Consider the following 14,260-nt stretch of genomic DNA (forward strand, 5'->3'; position numbering starts at 1 on the left):
ACTGTAGATACCAGCTGTTCCCACTATTGTCCCATCCAAATGGAGGTGTTTTGTGAATGAGGTGTAGCATATGAGGTCTCTTTTGGAGATCAGATTTGCTGCTAAATCAGATACCGATTTAGTATAAATGATTTAGAAGTTTAGCATCTTTCTGCCACTGTCCTATAGTGTGCTTTTTGAAATCTGTCCAGAAGCTGCTGCATGGAGATAGCACTTGTCACTTATTGCCTACATCATGGAGATCATGTTGCGCATGCACTGGTGCAGTCTTCACTGGTTCAGGTCTTGAAGACGTGGCCTTTCTTTTCTATCCTTGCAAAACTTTTCTTCAGTCCTCGAGTCATCAGTCTTCACCCAGTGGCTGTGCACATACCCTGTCACTTCAAACAGGGAGGATTTTTCTTTTAGCATTTGTGACATGCTTTTGCACCCATTAATGTCACATAGTATGTTGGTATACAACGCAGAGTATGCTCAGCACTCCTTCAGTTTCTCACTTGCCCAGGAGAAAGAATGCTTCATAATTAACTTTCACATGATTAGTCTGCTTACCTGACTTCTTTTAGTCATAATCTGGACATAAACACTGCTTTGTTTCCTGCAGGCAGCTGTCTATGATAGTGGTCCTTGCCATAATCATTCCAAGTAACACTCCACCTTTACCCAGCTGTGGTGAAAGATGTTGCCAGTGGTTCCTATTGCAGGTATCTTCATTGTTTTTGTTCAAGGCCACATGTCAGCCACAGGAGCATCTGCTGGGCCTTCAAACCTTGCCCCAGAAGTGTCAGAAGTTTCTTCTGAAGGAGGTCTTGGCCTTTACTTGGATCCTGGTGCCAGTGAGCAAGACACCAAGTATAAGTGCTCACACCAACAACAGTAATGTCCATCTCTAGAAGAGCTCCAGCTCTATCTAAAAGATCCAGTGCCTCTTCCCTGCCCAAGCCATTAGCTTGCCCTCTTAGTGCTTGTGGTTCCTGCTCCTGAGTTCCAGAGAGGATGTTAGACTAGACAAATTGGCGCTGAGGGCATCTGTGCCCCCTTCATACCTGGTGCAAGTCAACGCTTGTCAGTGAAAAACTGTCTTTTATTGAACTTCAGCAGTTTTGGCTGCTAACACTCTGATCTGTGCAACTTCCAAACCTCTTGGATGCCATATATTAGTCTGGGAGGGCGTTGCTGAAGAGATTTCTCACTTTTGGCTGTTCAGAATCTGTACTGAATGTATGAAATTGTTGTTTGTTTCGTGTTTTCTCTCCAGATGATGGGAACGGGAAGTATCCTCATCCCAAATGCTGCAGTATCCAGTCCTGAAGTAGTCATGTTTAATTTGTGAACATTCTCTAATTAGCTGGCAAGATGAGTAAAATGGAATTATCTGAGTGCATTAGGCAGCTGTATTCAGTGTGCTGTTTAATATAGCATGATCGTAGGCCTCCAGGTAGTGCGGGGTGTTACTTGTTGGGTAGTGGAACAAACTGACACAGTAAAAGCTTGGTAGATGGGAGGCTACAGCCCTTGAGATGCAATCCTTTGATCTTTTTTTCTGGGAGACTGTGTGGGAAAACAACCACAGTAACATATACTATTCAGTAAAAGTGAATGTATGAGACAGGCCAAGGAGAGGACTGTGGCATGGTGCCATTAGAGGTCACAGCAACCTACTGCTGTTGCAGAAGACTTGGAAATAGCATTCCTGTTGGAGAGGGAGTCTGCTGCCAATGTGGCAGAAGGAATCCTTCAAATGAAAGAAAATGAAACAAAAGCACTTTTTTGATAGCAAAATAAGTTGCTTTTACCCTATAAATAGCCTCTTTCCCTGCCCTACTCCAAAGTGTGATTTTCTGAAAGTAATCACAGAGTCCAGCTTGTAACACTGGTTGGCTGGGAACATCAGTAATGCCATGTTGAAAACGATCCCAAATCTACTAGTAACCATCAGAGGTTTTCTGTCTCTCACCTTTACTCCCCTGCCTTGTCTCACCAGTTTTTCAGGTTCTCAATTTCATGGCATATGAACTGTCTCCAGCTTCTGTCTATCCCATACCCTCAGCCTGTGCTTTTTACAGAGTAATGTCATGCAGGTAGTAAATAAGAACAGAACTCTTTATTTTAATGGGACTCCCCTAATTGTGCCAAATGCAGTAAGGAGCATCTGTTAGGCACATTATTTTACGTTCTTTACAAACAGCCACTGGATATCAATCTTTGTAATGTTTGAGAACCATTTTTGTCTTTATTAAATAAATGAAGTTTATTCACTCCTTTCAACTGGTTGTTCCCAAAGAACTTTTGAACTAATTGGCCAATACCCTCAGCGGGAGGGTATGATAGATATTTATAATTGCATGAAGAGGGTGGAAAGGGACTGATTGTTCACAGTCTTTTGCAGTGTAAATGTAGCCAGTAGAAACCGAGTTCAAACCCAGGAAAAGGAAATGATTGAAAGTCTGTATGTATCTGGGGGGATACTGGTTAAGCTCATAAAGGAGAAATCACAGAGAGTTGCCAGATACATAGAAACTATACCTTGCTCATGAACTCCCTGGTTTGAAAATAATTAAAAGCTCAAAGAGTATTTCAGGGAAATAATATGTATGTTTGCCTTTTTCTTCTGCTCTTCCTTGACATCTGCTTAAGGCCACAGTTAGAGCCAGAATTTGGAGATAGGTGGACCTTTTGTCTGACCCAGTACAGCCATTCTGGAGTTATTGGTACATCTGTAGAACTAGACTAGCCCCAGAGCGTTGATGCCTCTTGGCCTTAGGCAGAACATGTGAAGGAGCTTGGAGCTTTGTGGAAGAGAGAGGTGGAGAAATTAGGGACGAAGGACAAAATCTAGAAGGAAGCAGACTCCACAATTTCCATAGTTTATAGAATTGTTTATGTATGGTCATTGTACTTCTGTAATTTAATAAATTTAATTAGGGCATGTGTCTACCTTTGCATAACTTGTACCATCCGGTTGCTGCAATGTTCACTGGGTATCAGTTTAGGCTGTGTGGTTCTGTGGGCATTTCTTTAGGCAGCTATGATGATTTAATTAGATTCTGCCAGGAGAAAAGCCAGACTGAGGAACTGAACCTAAGCTAAAACTAACCTAGCACTATAAAAAGGATTAATTTTAACCAGAATCTGTTCCTGTATCTGGTTCACTGCTCAGCTGCTTAGATACTTTATGAAAGCGAGCATCAACAGTGGCATTAGCTTTCTCATGCCTGAAGTGTTTGTGAGACTGCAATATCAAGGAAGTGAGCGCAAAACCACTGCCTTAAACTATATTAGGTTTTCCTCTCTCTCTCTCTCTCTCTCTCTCTCTCTCTCTCTCTCTCTGGGGTAAGCAGTAACAATAAGTCACTTGCACCATTTGCCACAGGTACCGCATACCTTTGCAGTTCATATGTAAAGATCATTGCCCAGAGAAAACAGGAATATGTAAGTTTGTGTTTACTCCTAAAATGAACCTTGTTTCAGTTCCTCGGAATAACTGCTTCATGCTGCTTGACACCACTTTGTTTTTCGTCTCCATTACAACTAAGAATGCCTTCTTCCTTTCTCTCCAGATAATCTGATCAAAGCCATCCTGTCAGCAACCAAAGATTACCGCCTAACTCCAGCTCTTGACAGGTAAGATGAGACCTTTCAGAGTAGAAGGAATAATAGTGATTATTTTCCACATGGCCTAAATAAATTTTTCCAGAGATTGGCTGTGTTTTAGGGGCAGGTCAGGAGCTGAAAACAGTCCTCTGTCCAGTCAGTCTGTAAGTTCTGGAAGCCTTTGTCAGGTCAAACAAAAGAGAAAAAAGCATTTACTTTTGACTGTTTTCTAAGCTTTTATTTAATATGGTGTCACAATATAGCCTATTGCCTATTTTTCAAATAGGTAAATAGCAGGTTTTCAATAAATGCATTATTCTTTTTCAGCCACTCTGACAAAGCAACGAGATCACAGGGAACTCTTTAGAGGGAGAGGAGGGACTGGCTTGTTTTAACAATGTCTTACTAATACCTCGCTCTTAAAGCAGGAGTGTCTGATTGTGTTGGCCAGGCCTGTGTCATGATGTGCTAGCAGTTATCCTGGGTCCTGAGATATTTGAATTGAAGCTCTTTTGATTTTTTTTTTTCAGTCCTATTGTAAAGCTTGCTTCAGAAACTCATTGACATATTTATGATTAGCTTCACAATGATAGATGTGTAGTCTTTTCCATCCTTGCTTTTCCTTCCTTCCTTCCTTCCCTTTGCCCTTCAGTTTTGGTTTAGTGCCACCTCCTGGATTAGAGGTAGTTCTTTTCAGAAGCTGTCAGAGGCTTTTACTGGGACATAAGATCTTCTCAAAGTTCTGGTGCAGTTCCTTTTGAAGCAGTGGTCTTTCCCTGAACCCAGGCTAACAATAAAGCTCCTGCTTTCCAAACATGTTGTTTTAATTTCCTGGCCCAGCTCCCCTTCTGCCCACTTTTCCATGACCAAGTTCATAGGTTTTTCTAGCCTTTCCGTAGCTCTCTGCATCTCTCGTGTCAATGGTAGAGCTCGTCCACTGTAATTGGAGTTGCGAGTTGCTCTCAGTGTGAAAGTTTATTCTTAGTTCTTTGCAATCCATGTGCTAATTTAGGTTGCTTTGAGATTGTATAGCCAGATAGGGTATTGTAGGTATTGCCAGCAGTGCCAGATAGGGTTAGCCTTCACAGTTTGGATTCATTTGAGAAATGATGTCCAAAAGGTAAAATTGCGTTACAGATGACCTTGTTAGAGATTTTTGCACACAGCTCAGTCTCACCTATTTGGGGTTTATCTCAGCTCTGGTTAAAATTTTAATGTGTTTGAAAATGCACATATAGACTCGTTCAGAAGTTTGTTCATGGGATATTGGTGTTAATGACATAGAGGAAAGGTGGAAGATCCTTGCAATCAGACTTCATGTAATTGTGACTCTTGCTGCTTACCTTTTTTGTGAGGAGTGGAAAGGGTTTGCCTGAAGTTACTGGGTCATTTCCCAGGAGGTTAGGATACATAGCCGCTCTAGCATGAGCTACTCACATTGTTTTCTCATTCTTTGTAATGTTTTTGGTGTAGAGATAGGAAAGTTCTAACACTCGGGCCTTCATGAAATGTATCATGTTTAAAACCCCTGAGAAATCAAATACAGAGGAGAACTGAGGAACAGGTTAGAAACATATTTCAGAAGCATTGTGGTATCAAGCTTTGGTGTCTGTGCCTATAAACACACAGGTATCTTTGGGAAGTGCTGTTCCCTCAGGAACTTCCGTGATAAATGCAAACCAGTGATGTTGCTTGTGTAGCACATGTTCCTTATACCAGCCTGAAACACAAGTATGGGGAGCTCAGAGTCTCTGTTGAAGCTGTGCAATCTGCGTATGTTGGCACTCCCATGGTGCAGGGTGCTGGGCTGTACAGCTGAGGCCAAGGAGACCTCAGATACTGTTGGAGAAGGGTTGAAGATATCTTCTGAGTTGATAGGACTAAATGAATTGCTGGTAGCTACTATCATCTCTGTAGATTGTTTCTCCAGTTCTGTGGGACAAATGGGTCGCATCATACATCTGTCTCCTGGGCAGCACATGTTCCTTTCCTCAAATGGAGTGAAAGTAATTTAAGTCTCATTTCTCACATCTCCTGAGCCAGCCTTTGATGACGATGTGCACCCTTGTCTATTTGGTTCCAGCTGCTGCGTACACTGCTGACAGCCGAACATCTCCCATAGTCCTACCAAGCGAGCAGGTGTTAAAGAGGAAAGATTGAACCTGGCGTGTGAGGAAGAGACAAAAAAGGCTTAGGGTAGAAAGCCATGAAGGGAGAGCCCAAAGCAGTAGGTGGATGGAATTACAGCGGACGGATTATTACAGAGGAAGGCTTGGAGCACTGTTGGAGGTGGTATGGGTATCTTGGTGCTGCTCTTGGAAACCTCCCTGATGAGCAGGGATAGATGAATACTTGGGTGTGCTTCCCAGATGGTTGTTCTGCTGTGATTACTTGATGAATCGCAGTGCTGGCAGCAATGGATGTCTGCTCTTCTGGATTTCAGAAGAGCTGGTGGAGCTCTTATGCCCTTCTTCATCTTATCTCAAGCCCGAAGGTGGAGCCAACAGTTCTTCTCTGTGGTGGCTCTTATGTGCTAGGAGCAGGGTCTTGAGGTTCTGATCTCTCCTTTACTGCTCCCTAGTCAGGGACAAAGTCCAGACCTCCCTGCTTTGCTCACCCCTTGAGAGCTGAAGAAAGGCTTTGTATTTGGAGTGCAGAAAAGATGAATTCAAAGAGGAGCGGGAGAGAAGGATTTAGCTCTGAGGGATATTAGTCATGGGAAATGTTAGGGTCCTCCATTTTACTTTCTAGTTTAGATGTGTTTTTTCTGGAGGATGCTTTTGGCAAAGACAAGGTATTGGCTCCATGTGGGAACAAGAAGCTGTTGTTTAATGGCTTGTGATGTACCAGGTGTCAGACTAGAAGATCTTATGAGCCCTTCCATTTCTAGGGTCCCTGAAGTTGAGTAAGTTGATTCTAGGAGTAGAAGAAAGCTCCAGGTTTAGCTTCTCCATGGGATGGAGTTACACCAATGTTTTCTCTGTTGGCAAAGCCAGTTTAAAAAGTTACCCTTGCTGCTGCTTCCTGCTCTCAGGCTGTAGTTTGAAGGGGGGATCTAAGTTGCGTCACTGAAATGATTCCAATTTAAAAGTTTTTTTTCTCTTAACCCAGGTCATTTCAGTGACCTGGTTTAAAGAGCTCCCCTCCCACTGAAAGGTTGCACTGGCACAGCATGGGAATTGCAGCATGTGAGGGAGAGGGCCAAGGATGGGTGGGGAGGGTGAGCACTTCTGAATCTGTTGAAGCACATGTTCATGTAACCGCATGCTGAGCACAGCTTTCCTGAGGGAAGGGTGGGAGAAGCAGGGGAGGTGAGGTCAGAGCAGTGCGTGAGAGCAGAGGAAGGAAAGAAGGGATTAGAGGTGTATAGTGGGGGATCTGCAGAGAGCCTTCAGTCTTGTCCCCACCCAAGCTTTTCCAGCTCTGGCCTCCTTCACAAAGCTCCCCTTTGAGATGCTACCTTCACGTACCTCCCAGAAGCCCTGGAAGTGACCTTGTTTGCTTGATTATCCCTGTGCCAAAAGGGCATCCTGATGCACCTTTCCTGACACAATGTACCGACGTGGTGCTGAAATGAGGCAAACTCGATCCTTCCAGGTATGCGTACATATGTGTACGCCTTTCATCATCACAAAACAGCTTTGCCAACTCACTCTAACTAATCCCTCCATTGTGAGCAGAGCTGTGTTAATAACTAGCAGCAGCTGGAGGGCATGTGAACAAATGCTGTGGTTCGTGTCTGTAACGCTGCATATGATGCCATGCTTTCTTAGTTGTTGTTCGTGTCTCCTTGTTATGGCACTGTCTTGTTGAACTGCTTCTGGTACCTGCTGCTACTGCAGGGCGGGAGGCAGGTAAAGTTGCAGTTGTGTTTGTGAGGGTAGTTGCAACTCGGGTCTGAGCTTTTCTGGAGAAGATTGGAGCTCAAGTGGACTTTCTCTAGAATGTGTCCTCTTCCTTCAGTGCCAGCATATCTTTCTCCCTAAAGCAGGTGCTGACGGCATCTTTGACATGTCAGAGTTCTCTTGCCCGCTGTTGGCTTTTCCAGGTCTGTTCACATCCCTGACACTTTTGCTGCTTCTTTTAGTGGCTCTTCCAGGTTCCTGCCCCTCATTCTGCAAATCGCTCAGGGCTTGGTTTCTAGTCTTCCAGCTCTTTTGCTACCCGGACTTGATTGTTTTCTTGATTTCAGTTTAAATCTGTGGTGATGACTTGTAAATCTCACAGGAAATACACAAAATGATCATTCAGATTTTTATATTGATATTGTTTTGATGTGGTAATGAAGGCAAACTGTGAATTTGAGTGTATAACTGAGATGAGTCATTACTTAAACAGTGTATAAACTAGTGAATGAGGAAGAAACTTGGTAGAGCAGGAGAGATGTGTGTTCCCTTCTGCCTCAGGTTGTTAGCACGAGTTTATGTAGCAGCAGCTAGATCAAACCAGAATATGCTAAGCCTCCCAAAGCACCAGTTGCCCTTATGATGTCTTTTTGTAAAATGCTGTTATCTCTCTCCCCAAAGCCCACAGTTCCAAAGTTGTGTAAAGAAAGGCTTTGTGGTTTTTTTTCCCCCCCTAACAATTCCCTAAAGCACATTGATAAAAGAGGAAGAGGAAGTAGCAATTGATACAATGCATGCATGTGTTTACAGTGCTATATTGTTCAAGAAGATCAGTGTGAATCCCAGTTTTCGTGTAGATGAGCTCAGACTCCTCTGAGCATCTGTGTCGGAGGCTGCACATCTGGCTCAGGCTCTCAGCTTAGGGCTTTGGGGTCTCTGGTGGGGAAAGTCCACGACCTGCCTTCATACCACCCTGGTAGCAAACTGGAATCTGGGCTGTGTCCAATGTGCTTCAGAACTTGAGCTCTTCTGGTAAGGAAATACGGCTTTGACATACTATGTAAACATGCAAAAAGGTGTTTGCACATCTCTCTGTGGAGAAACAATTGAGCTGTGTAACTGATCTTGCATGGTGCATCTCTTTAGCCAGAAACTTGCCTGAGGCCAGCAGTGACTTTGCCGGTTTCCTGCGCCAGTGCTCAGTCACCATCAGGCAGTGCTCATGATGGAGTTGTCCAGCTATGCCTGAGCATCTGAACAGGGCTGCGCGTCTGAACTTCTGGTCAGGATATGAGGTCAGGTACCTGACATCCCTGCCAGATGTGTCCTTTTTGCAGTGGCAACAGGGATGTCTTTCTGCCTTCTCACCATTCCACAAGGTGATTGCCAAAGCTGGTGAGACCAAAGCAGCTCACCTTTCTGCTTCTGTTTTGATCAAAAAAGTCCTGGCTGCTGAGACTTACTGTGTGCGCCTGACAGGCAGAGCTCAGGCAAAGTCCAAGACTGAGCATGTCTTCATCACGCGTATCTGAGGAATGATTTCTGCACTTGAATACTGCCTTCTGATTGTGTCACAGAGACGTTAGGCTTTGTGATGACAGTATGCAAAGTACTTTTGAAAGAAAAGTAAGCAATTAGAAGGTCAAAGATATGACCTTAGTGTCAATAAGATACTAATAAAAAATCTACGATCTGCAGGTTTAAAGAGAGAGGAGGAAGTATTTAAATATATCAGGACCAGCAGGGTATAACAGTGGTTCAGACATGATAACCATCCTTGCCCAGCTGCAGTTATGACAAAAAGAGGCAGAATAATTCAGTTAACTATTTGTTTCATTTTTTTGTATAGAAACAGAATGAGGCTGTCCATTTTGCAGCAACAATGAAATATTTTGTTCATTTTTATCAGTCACTGTGAGCATATTAAATGACAATTGTATATATTTTTAAATCAGTAAATACTGAACAGTATTTAGAGTTAAGTAAGGAGTTCTTTGTATTATTGTTTGCTTTTTAACTCTTTTTGAAATGTTGGATAGAACAGCAAATGTTGTGCCATTCCTAAAGAAATATGTGTGATGACAGAGGTAACTGTAAGTTGATTAGCTTGGTTTTGCAGAAAAAATCCTGAAAATTTTGATCTGGAACACAGTGAGGATGACAGCATAACTGATGCCAGTTAGCTTGGGTTTTATGGAAACAAAATTTTGTCATGCAGATGTGATTTTTGAATTGAACTAGAAGCTTGATTGATAAAGGCAACCATTTTAAGATAAGTATTTGTTATTTGTCTCAGTCCAGCACTTTACTGTGATTTTTATGCAACATCATTGTAGATATCAGCTTTTTAGGAACAGGATATATGCCACACAGCTTTAAAAAATTGTCAGGGTTGGGAATTAATCCCGACTAGTGACAGGTAGTGATACTTCTAGTGTAATCCTGCTGGAAGGTATTCTCAATGGTTAATAGTGATCTGAAGGAAATATAAAATTACTGTAGAAAAATTTGCTAGGGCCAAAGACCGGGGTAGTTAGGAGTGGAGGGTCTGATCAGTCTGGACCTTTTTTGAGCGGAGCATTCCTTACTGGATCCAAATCAAAAGCCTGGCATCTCAGAGGTGAGAACACAGGTCATCCTTATAAGATGAGGATTATGTTCTGCAAACCAATGACTATAAAAAGAGAGCATCAAACTGATGTATATAAAATTTCCATATAAAAGGGGCCCTGCTCTGAGCAGCATTAGCTCCGCATACTGGTGTTCCAGAGTCAGTGCTTCAAAAATTTTAGGAGAAGTTGAAAATGGTTCAGAGAGGTCCTGCAAGTGTGACTCAAGATCTAGGAGAGTTGCCATACCGTAAGAGATGTGATGAACTTGCTCCACTTGACCAAGAGAAAATTAAGAAGGGGCTTTGAGTCTTCTAGTACTGGGTGAGAACAGGGCCATTAAAAGAGGCAGATGGAAGGGCTTTGGCTGGCAGAACTGGTTCTTTTACCTCATATGTAGAGGCTGATGCTCACCAGTCCCATGACTGATTATCCCTCCAGAAGCAGATGTTTACATGCAGTGGTTTGTCAGTGGGTGGATCGCATGCAGATGTGGAAGGGACTGCTGACAGTAGATGGTGCTTTAATTTAGCAGAACAGGGAAGAATGCGATTAGGTGGTTTGAGGTTGAAATGAACACATCTGTATTTAAACTTGGTAAAAGCGCCATAACAATGAGAAGGGAAGGGAGAGAGGGGAGTCTCCATCACTTGTAGCCTTTGGATTTCAGCAGGGTATTTTTTTAAAAAACAGTCATGCCTCAGAGACAACTGGAGAGAGAAATTCCAGTATTTCACCCAGCGGTCTGTTCTTTAGGAGGTCACACTAGCTTACTGTAATCATCTGAACAGCCTATTGTCATCTGAAACTTCACCTAGCCAAAACTGAGCTATGCATTTTTTCCTCCTGCAGCCCCATTTCCTAAAAGTTTTTGACAAAAGCTATTGTCATGTCTGTCACCCAGGTGCATATATTTGGGACCGATTCTTTCCCTTCCCTTCTTGCCACAATCTGCAGGCTGCTTGAATCAAGTCTTTCCTCTGCTTTCCTCCTGTCACCAGAACTATAACTTTTTTCTTTTCTATGCCATTGTCTAAGGTTCTTTCTGTATTGCCCGATTTGCTTATCACAAGCATCCACACCTCGTTGGTCTTAGAGACACAAGCACTGGACTAATATGACTATTTTCTTGAGGAGATCTCTTTTGGAAAGCATGGGTCCTGCAGAGTACCTTTACCTAGGCTTGGGAAGCCATTTCTGAGTGTTTCTTGAGTGCTGTACCTCTAATTTTGTGCCTATCTTCAGCTAATGGTTCTGTCAATGGGGTAAGCCTCAGTGGCTTAGCTGAATTTTTAAAGTGTACTGCAGCCCTGCTCTGGAAAGACAGACCCCACATAAGCAGAGCTTCCCTCATGCCGGCTCTTCAGACTGATCACAGCAAGGCCAGAGGACAGCATAGAAGAGATCAGTCAGCTGTGCCTGGGACCAGGAAGGCCGCCTAGCCCAGAGATCTGCTCCAAACAACTGATTGTCTTGGACCCTTTCCGAAAAAGGCTCTGCAGACACGTATTCCTTCAGTGAACTACCAGAGATGGAGGCACGTTGCCAGAAGAACCAGCTGCGTTTGGGATTAGATGGCTGGAAAGAAGTCCTCTCTCAGTCTTCAGAACGAAATCACTTTTTAACATCTGCTGCAGAGAGTTCTCGTGACTCACTGTTCCACAAGAAACCATTCTCTTCCTTTTCTTTTCTGTTTCTTTGTTAATTAAGGTTATTTTCCTTCCCCTTCCTCGCCCATTGTGTCTCTGTGTGTGTTTCCTACTGGATGGAGTGGGAGGAGGAGGTTCCTTTTTCTATCCATTTAGTGTTCTTCCGTCTCTTGAAGTCTCACGGTAACTGCAGCGATTTTGCACTAACAAGGTGAGCACACCCCAGATAACCTGGCAAGGTCTGTCTGCACTCAGAAAATTGCTCAGAAAGAGGACTTCCCCACTTAGTGTTTGGTTTATTGTTGTTTCAGTGCTAAATGAATAATGAGGAGGTTTAAGTAAACAGATGGATTTGATTTGAGCCCATCAGACTTGGGGTGTGGGGGGAGAGAAGCTGCTTGTCCTGACAGCTCATTTCATCAAGCCACATGTGGTGTGAAGTGTTGAAAGAAGTTTATCCCATGTAATGCCCAGGCATGATGGGGTGAGCTAGGGAACAAGTGTATCTCTGTCTTCCCCTTAATTCTTAGTATTCCAAAAGGTTTCCTGAAATTCTTGGATAGTTGCAAACTAAATATAAGCAGCTCTGTATGTTTGAAGTCATATTACAAAAATCACCTCTTCCATGTGTTTCTTCCACAGTCTCAGCTGTCGACGATGTATTATTGTGGGAAATGGTGGAGTACTTGCAAATAAATCGTTGGGGTTAAAAATTGATGACTATGATGTTGTTGTCAGGTGAGTCTTTGGCATTGCAGTTTTCTTTTCATATATTCAATTTCCATATCAGAAGGTATATTACACAGGCAAAGTTTAAGTGTTCACTAGTGATAATAACCACTCGTATGGAAGTGCTAACCAAGATGGAGAAAAAGTAAGAGCACATAAATGTTTAAGTTACTGGTGGTGATCGCATCTAAGGGAAAGGGCATTCTTCTCAAGCATTCCATTTTCCACGACTATTTGGGAATATGTTCTCTCTTATGATCTCACTTCCACCTCCTTTTTGGAGCATATTTTCTAAAAGCTACCTCTTTCACCACTCTTAGGCAGTGAATCAGTAAAACATACTGTTAGATCTGCTCTCAAATACATCCCCTCGGTAGTTCAAGCAAGCATTATTGGTCATACAGGTGTAGCATTCCCCAGAACCCCCACTCCTCAGTTAGGAAGGGAAGAACTGAGTACTGTGCAGCATAGGGTCTCAGGAACCCTCCATGAGTGAGGGCACTGTAATGATTAAACACCTCTACATATGCCCTGAAAGTCATGAATGCTTTGCCTCAGTTTCAGTATGGATGATGAAGCTGAATAAGGGAGCAGACTGGTGTGGAAGTGGAAATGACCACAGTCAAAGCTAGGACTCTGCTTTTGCTGCAGAGTTGGATCATCGCCATCTCAGAATCCTGGAAAAACATGCTGATATGTGAAATCACAGGTCTAGTCATAACTCTTAGTAATAAATCTGTCAAGTGAGGGAGGTGTTCTGGGTGACTGGAGCTTAACAAACATAATACCTGTACTAATGGAGAGCAAGAGAGAGAGTGTGTGTAGGAGGGAGGGGGACATGATCTAGGGAATTACAGACCCATTAGTCTGACTTGAATAAAATGTAAATCTCTATAGCAGATTCTGAAGCAAGAGTAACAAAATATTATGATGGCAAATGAGGAAGTGGGGTAAACTGCAGTGCAACTTTATCAAAACTGGTTTGACATAGTCTAAGCTGGTATTTTTCTTTAGTGAGTTAACTAGTTTCATACCAAAGGAAATAAAACTGATTCATCTCTCTGAAATTTAGTCAAGCATGGGATGTGGTAGCAAATGGCAAATTCTTAGCTAAGGTGGAAGAAAGAAAGGAATTAGTGCAAGAATTTAAAGTACACAGAAAGTAACATTTAGCTTGGTCTCCTTTCTGTCACGTTGACTAGTAATGGGCACTGAGGAGTGAATAGGATGCACAGAGAGTTATAATTACCCTCTCAACTTCTGGCAATGTATGTGAAGTGGCAATCTGGATGGAAAGACCAAGAAGATCCTCTCAGTCATTTGTTCCTGTGGACTGTTCCCTACTTCCCTGTGTTGCTCTGGACGCAGGGGTGACTGTTCAGAACAAGATAAAACTTTTACAGCCCTTCTCCAAGTGCATCCCACTCTCAGTTACTAGCAAAGGGCTCTTCCTACTCATCATAATCTGCTGACTTTTAGTTCTTTGGGCTGAGTTAAAATATGTCAAAGTCACTCAGTTATAGCCCCTTCTTAGGCTCAAACTGTTCACAAAGCAGCAGCAGAATGGTTTCAATCCATTTGTACTAAGCCATCCATTAAGATTTACATCAGAAGGTCTACAATTTAGTTTCTAAATTAAAAGCCCAACCCTTTCTCTCCACACCAGTAAATCTAAGTCAGGTTGCAAGGTGAGAGGATAAGAGGGCAGCTAAGCACCTGTGCTGGTTGAGGGATGGATAAAGGAGAGAAAAGTCAAATGTAAAGGTTAAATGAAGCCAGGTGCTTGTATGTGGGGCTGAGAAGATGAGAGGAGACTACTTCTTAAATGTGTCCA

The 14,260-nt window shown here is 42.9% G+C and overlaps 1 protein-coding gene across 9 annotated transcripts in view; it reads left to right on the forward strand.

Moving 5' to 3' along the window:
* ST3GAL3 (ST3 beta-galactoside alpha-2,3-sialyltransferase 3) overlaps positions 1 to 14,260 on the forward strand; it is a 196,927-nt gene that overhangs the window by 126,835 nt on the left and 55,832 nt on the right. For 8 of the 9 annotated variants that reach the window (XM_064516100.1, XM_064516097.1, XM_064516102.1 and 5 more), the window contains 2 exons: positions 3,561 to 3,624; positions 12,340 to 12,435. In XM_064516100.1, coding sequence (XP_064372170.1) covers positions 3,561 to 3,624; positions 12,340 to 12,435 — 160 coding nt within the window. The remainder of the gene's footprint in view (positions 1 to 3,560; positions 3,625 to 12,339; positions 12,436 to 14,260) is intronic. The other variant, XM_064516098.1, reaches the window with a different exon arrangement.

Source organism: Dromaius novaehollandiae, chromosome 8, assembly GCF_036370855.1.
Source record: "Dromaius novaehollandiae isolate bDroNov1 chromosome 8, bDroNov1.hap1, whole genome shotgun sequence".
Taxonomy (NCBI): Eukaryota; Metazoa; Chordata; class Aves; order Casuariiformes; family Dromaiidae; genus Dromaius; species Dromaius novaehollandiae.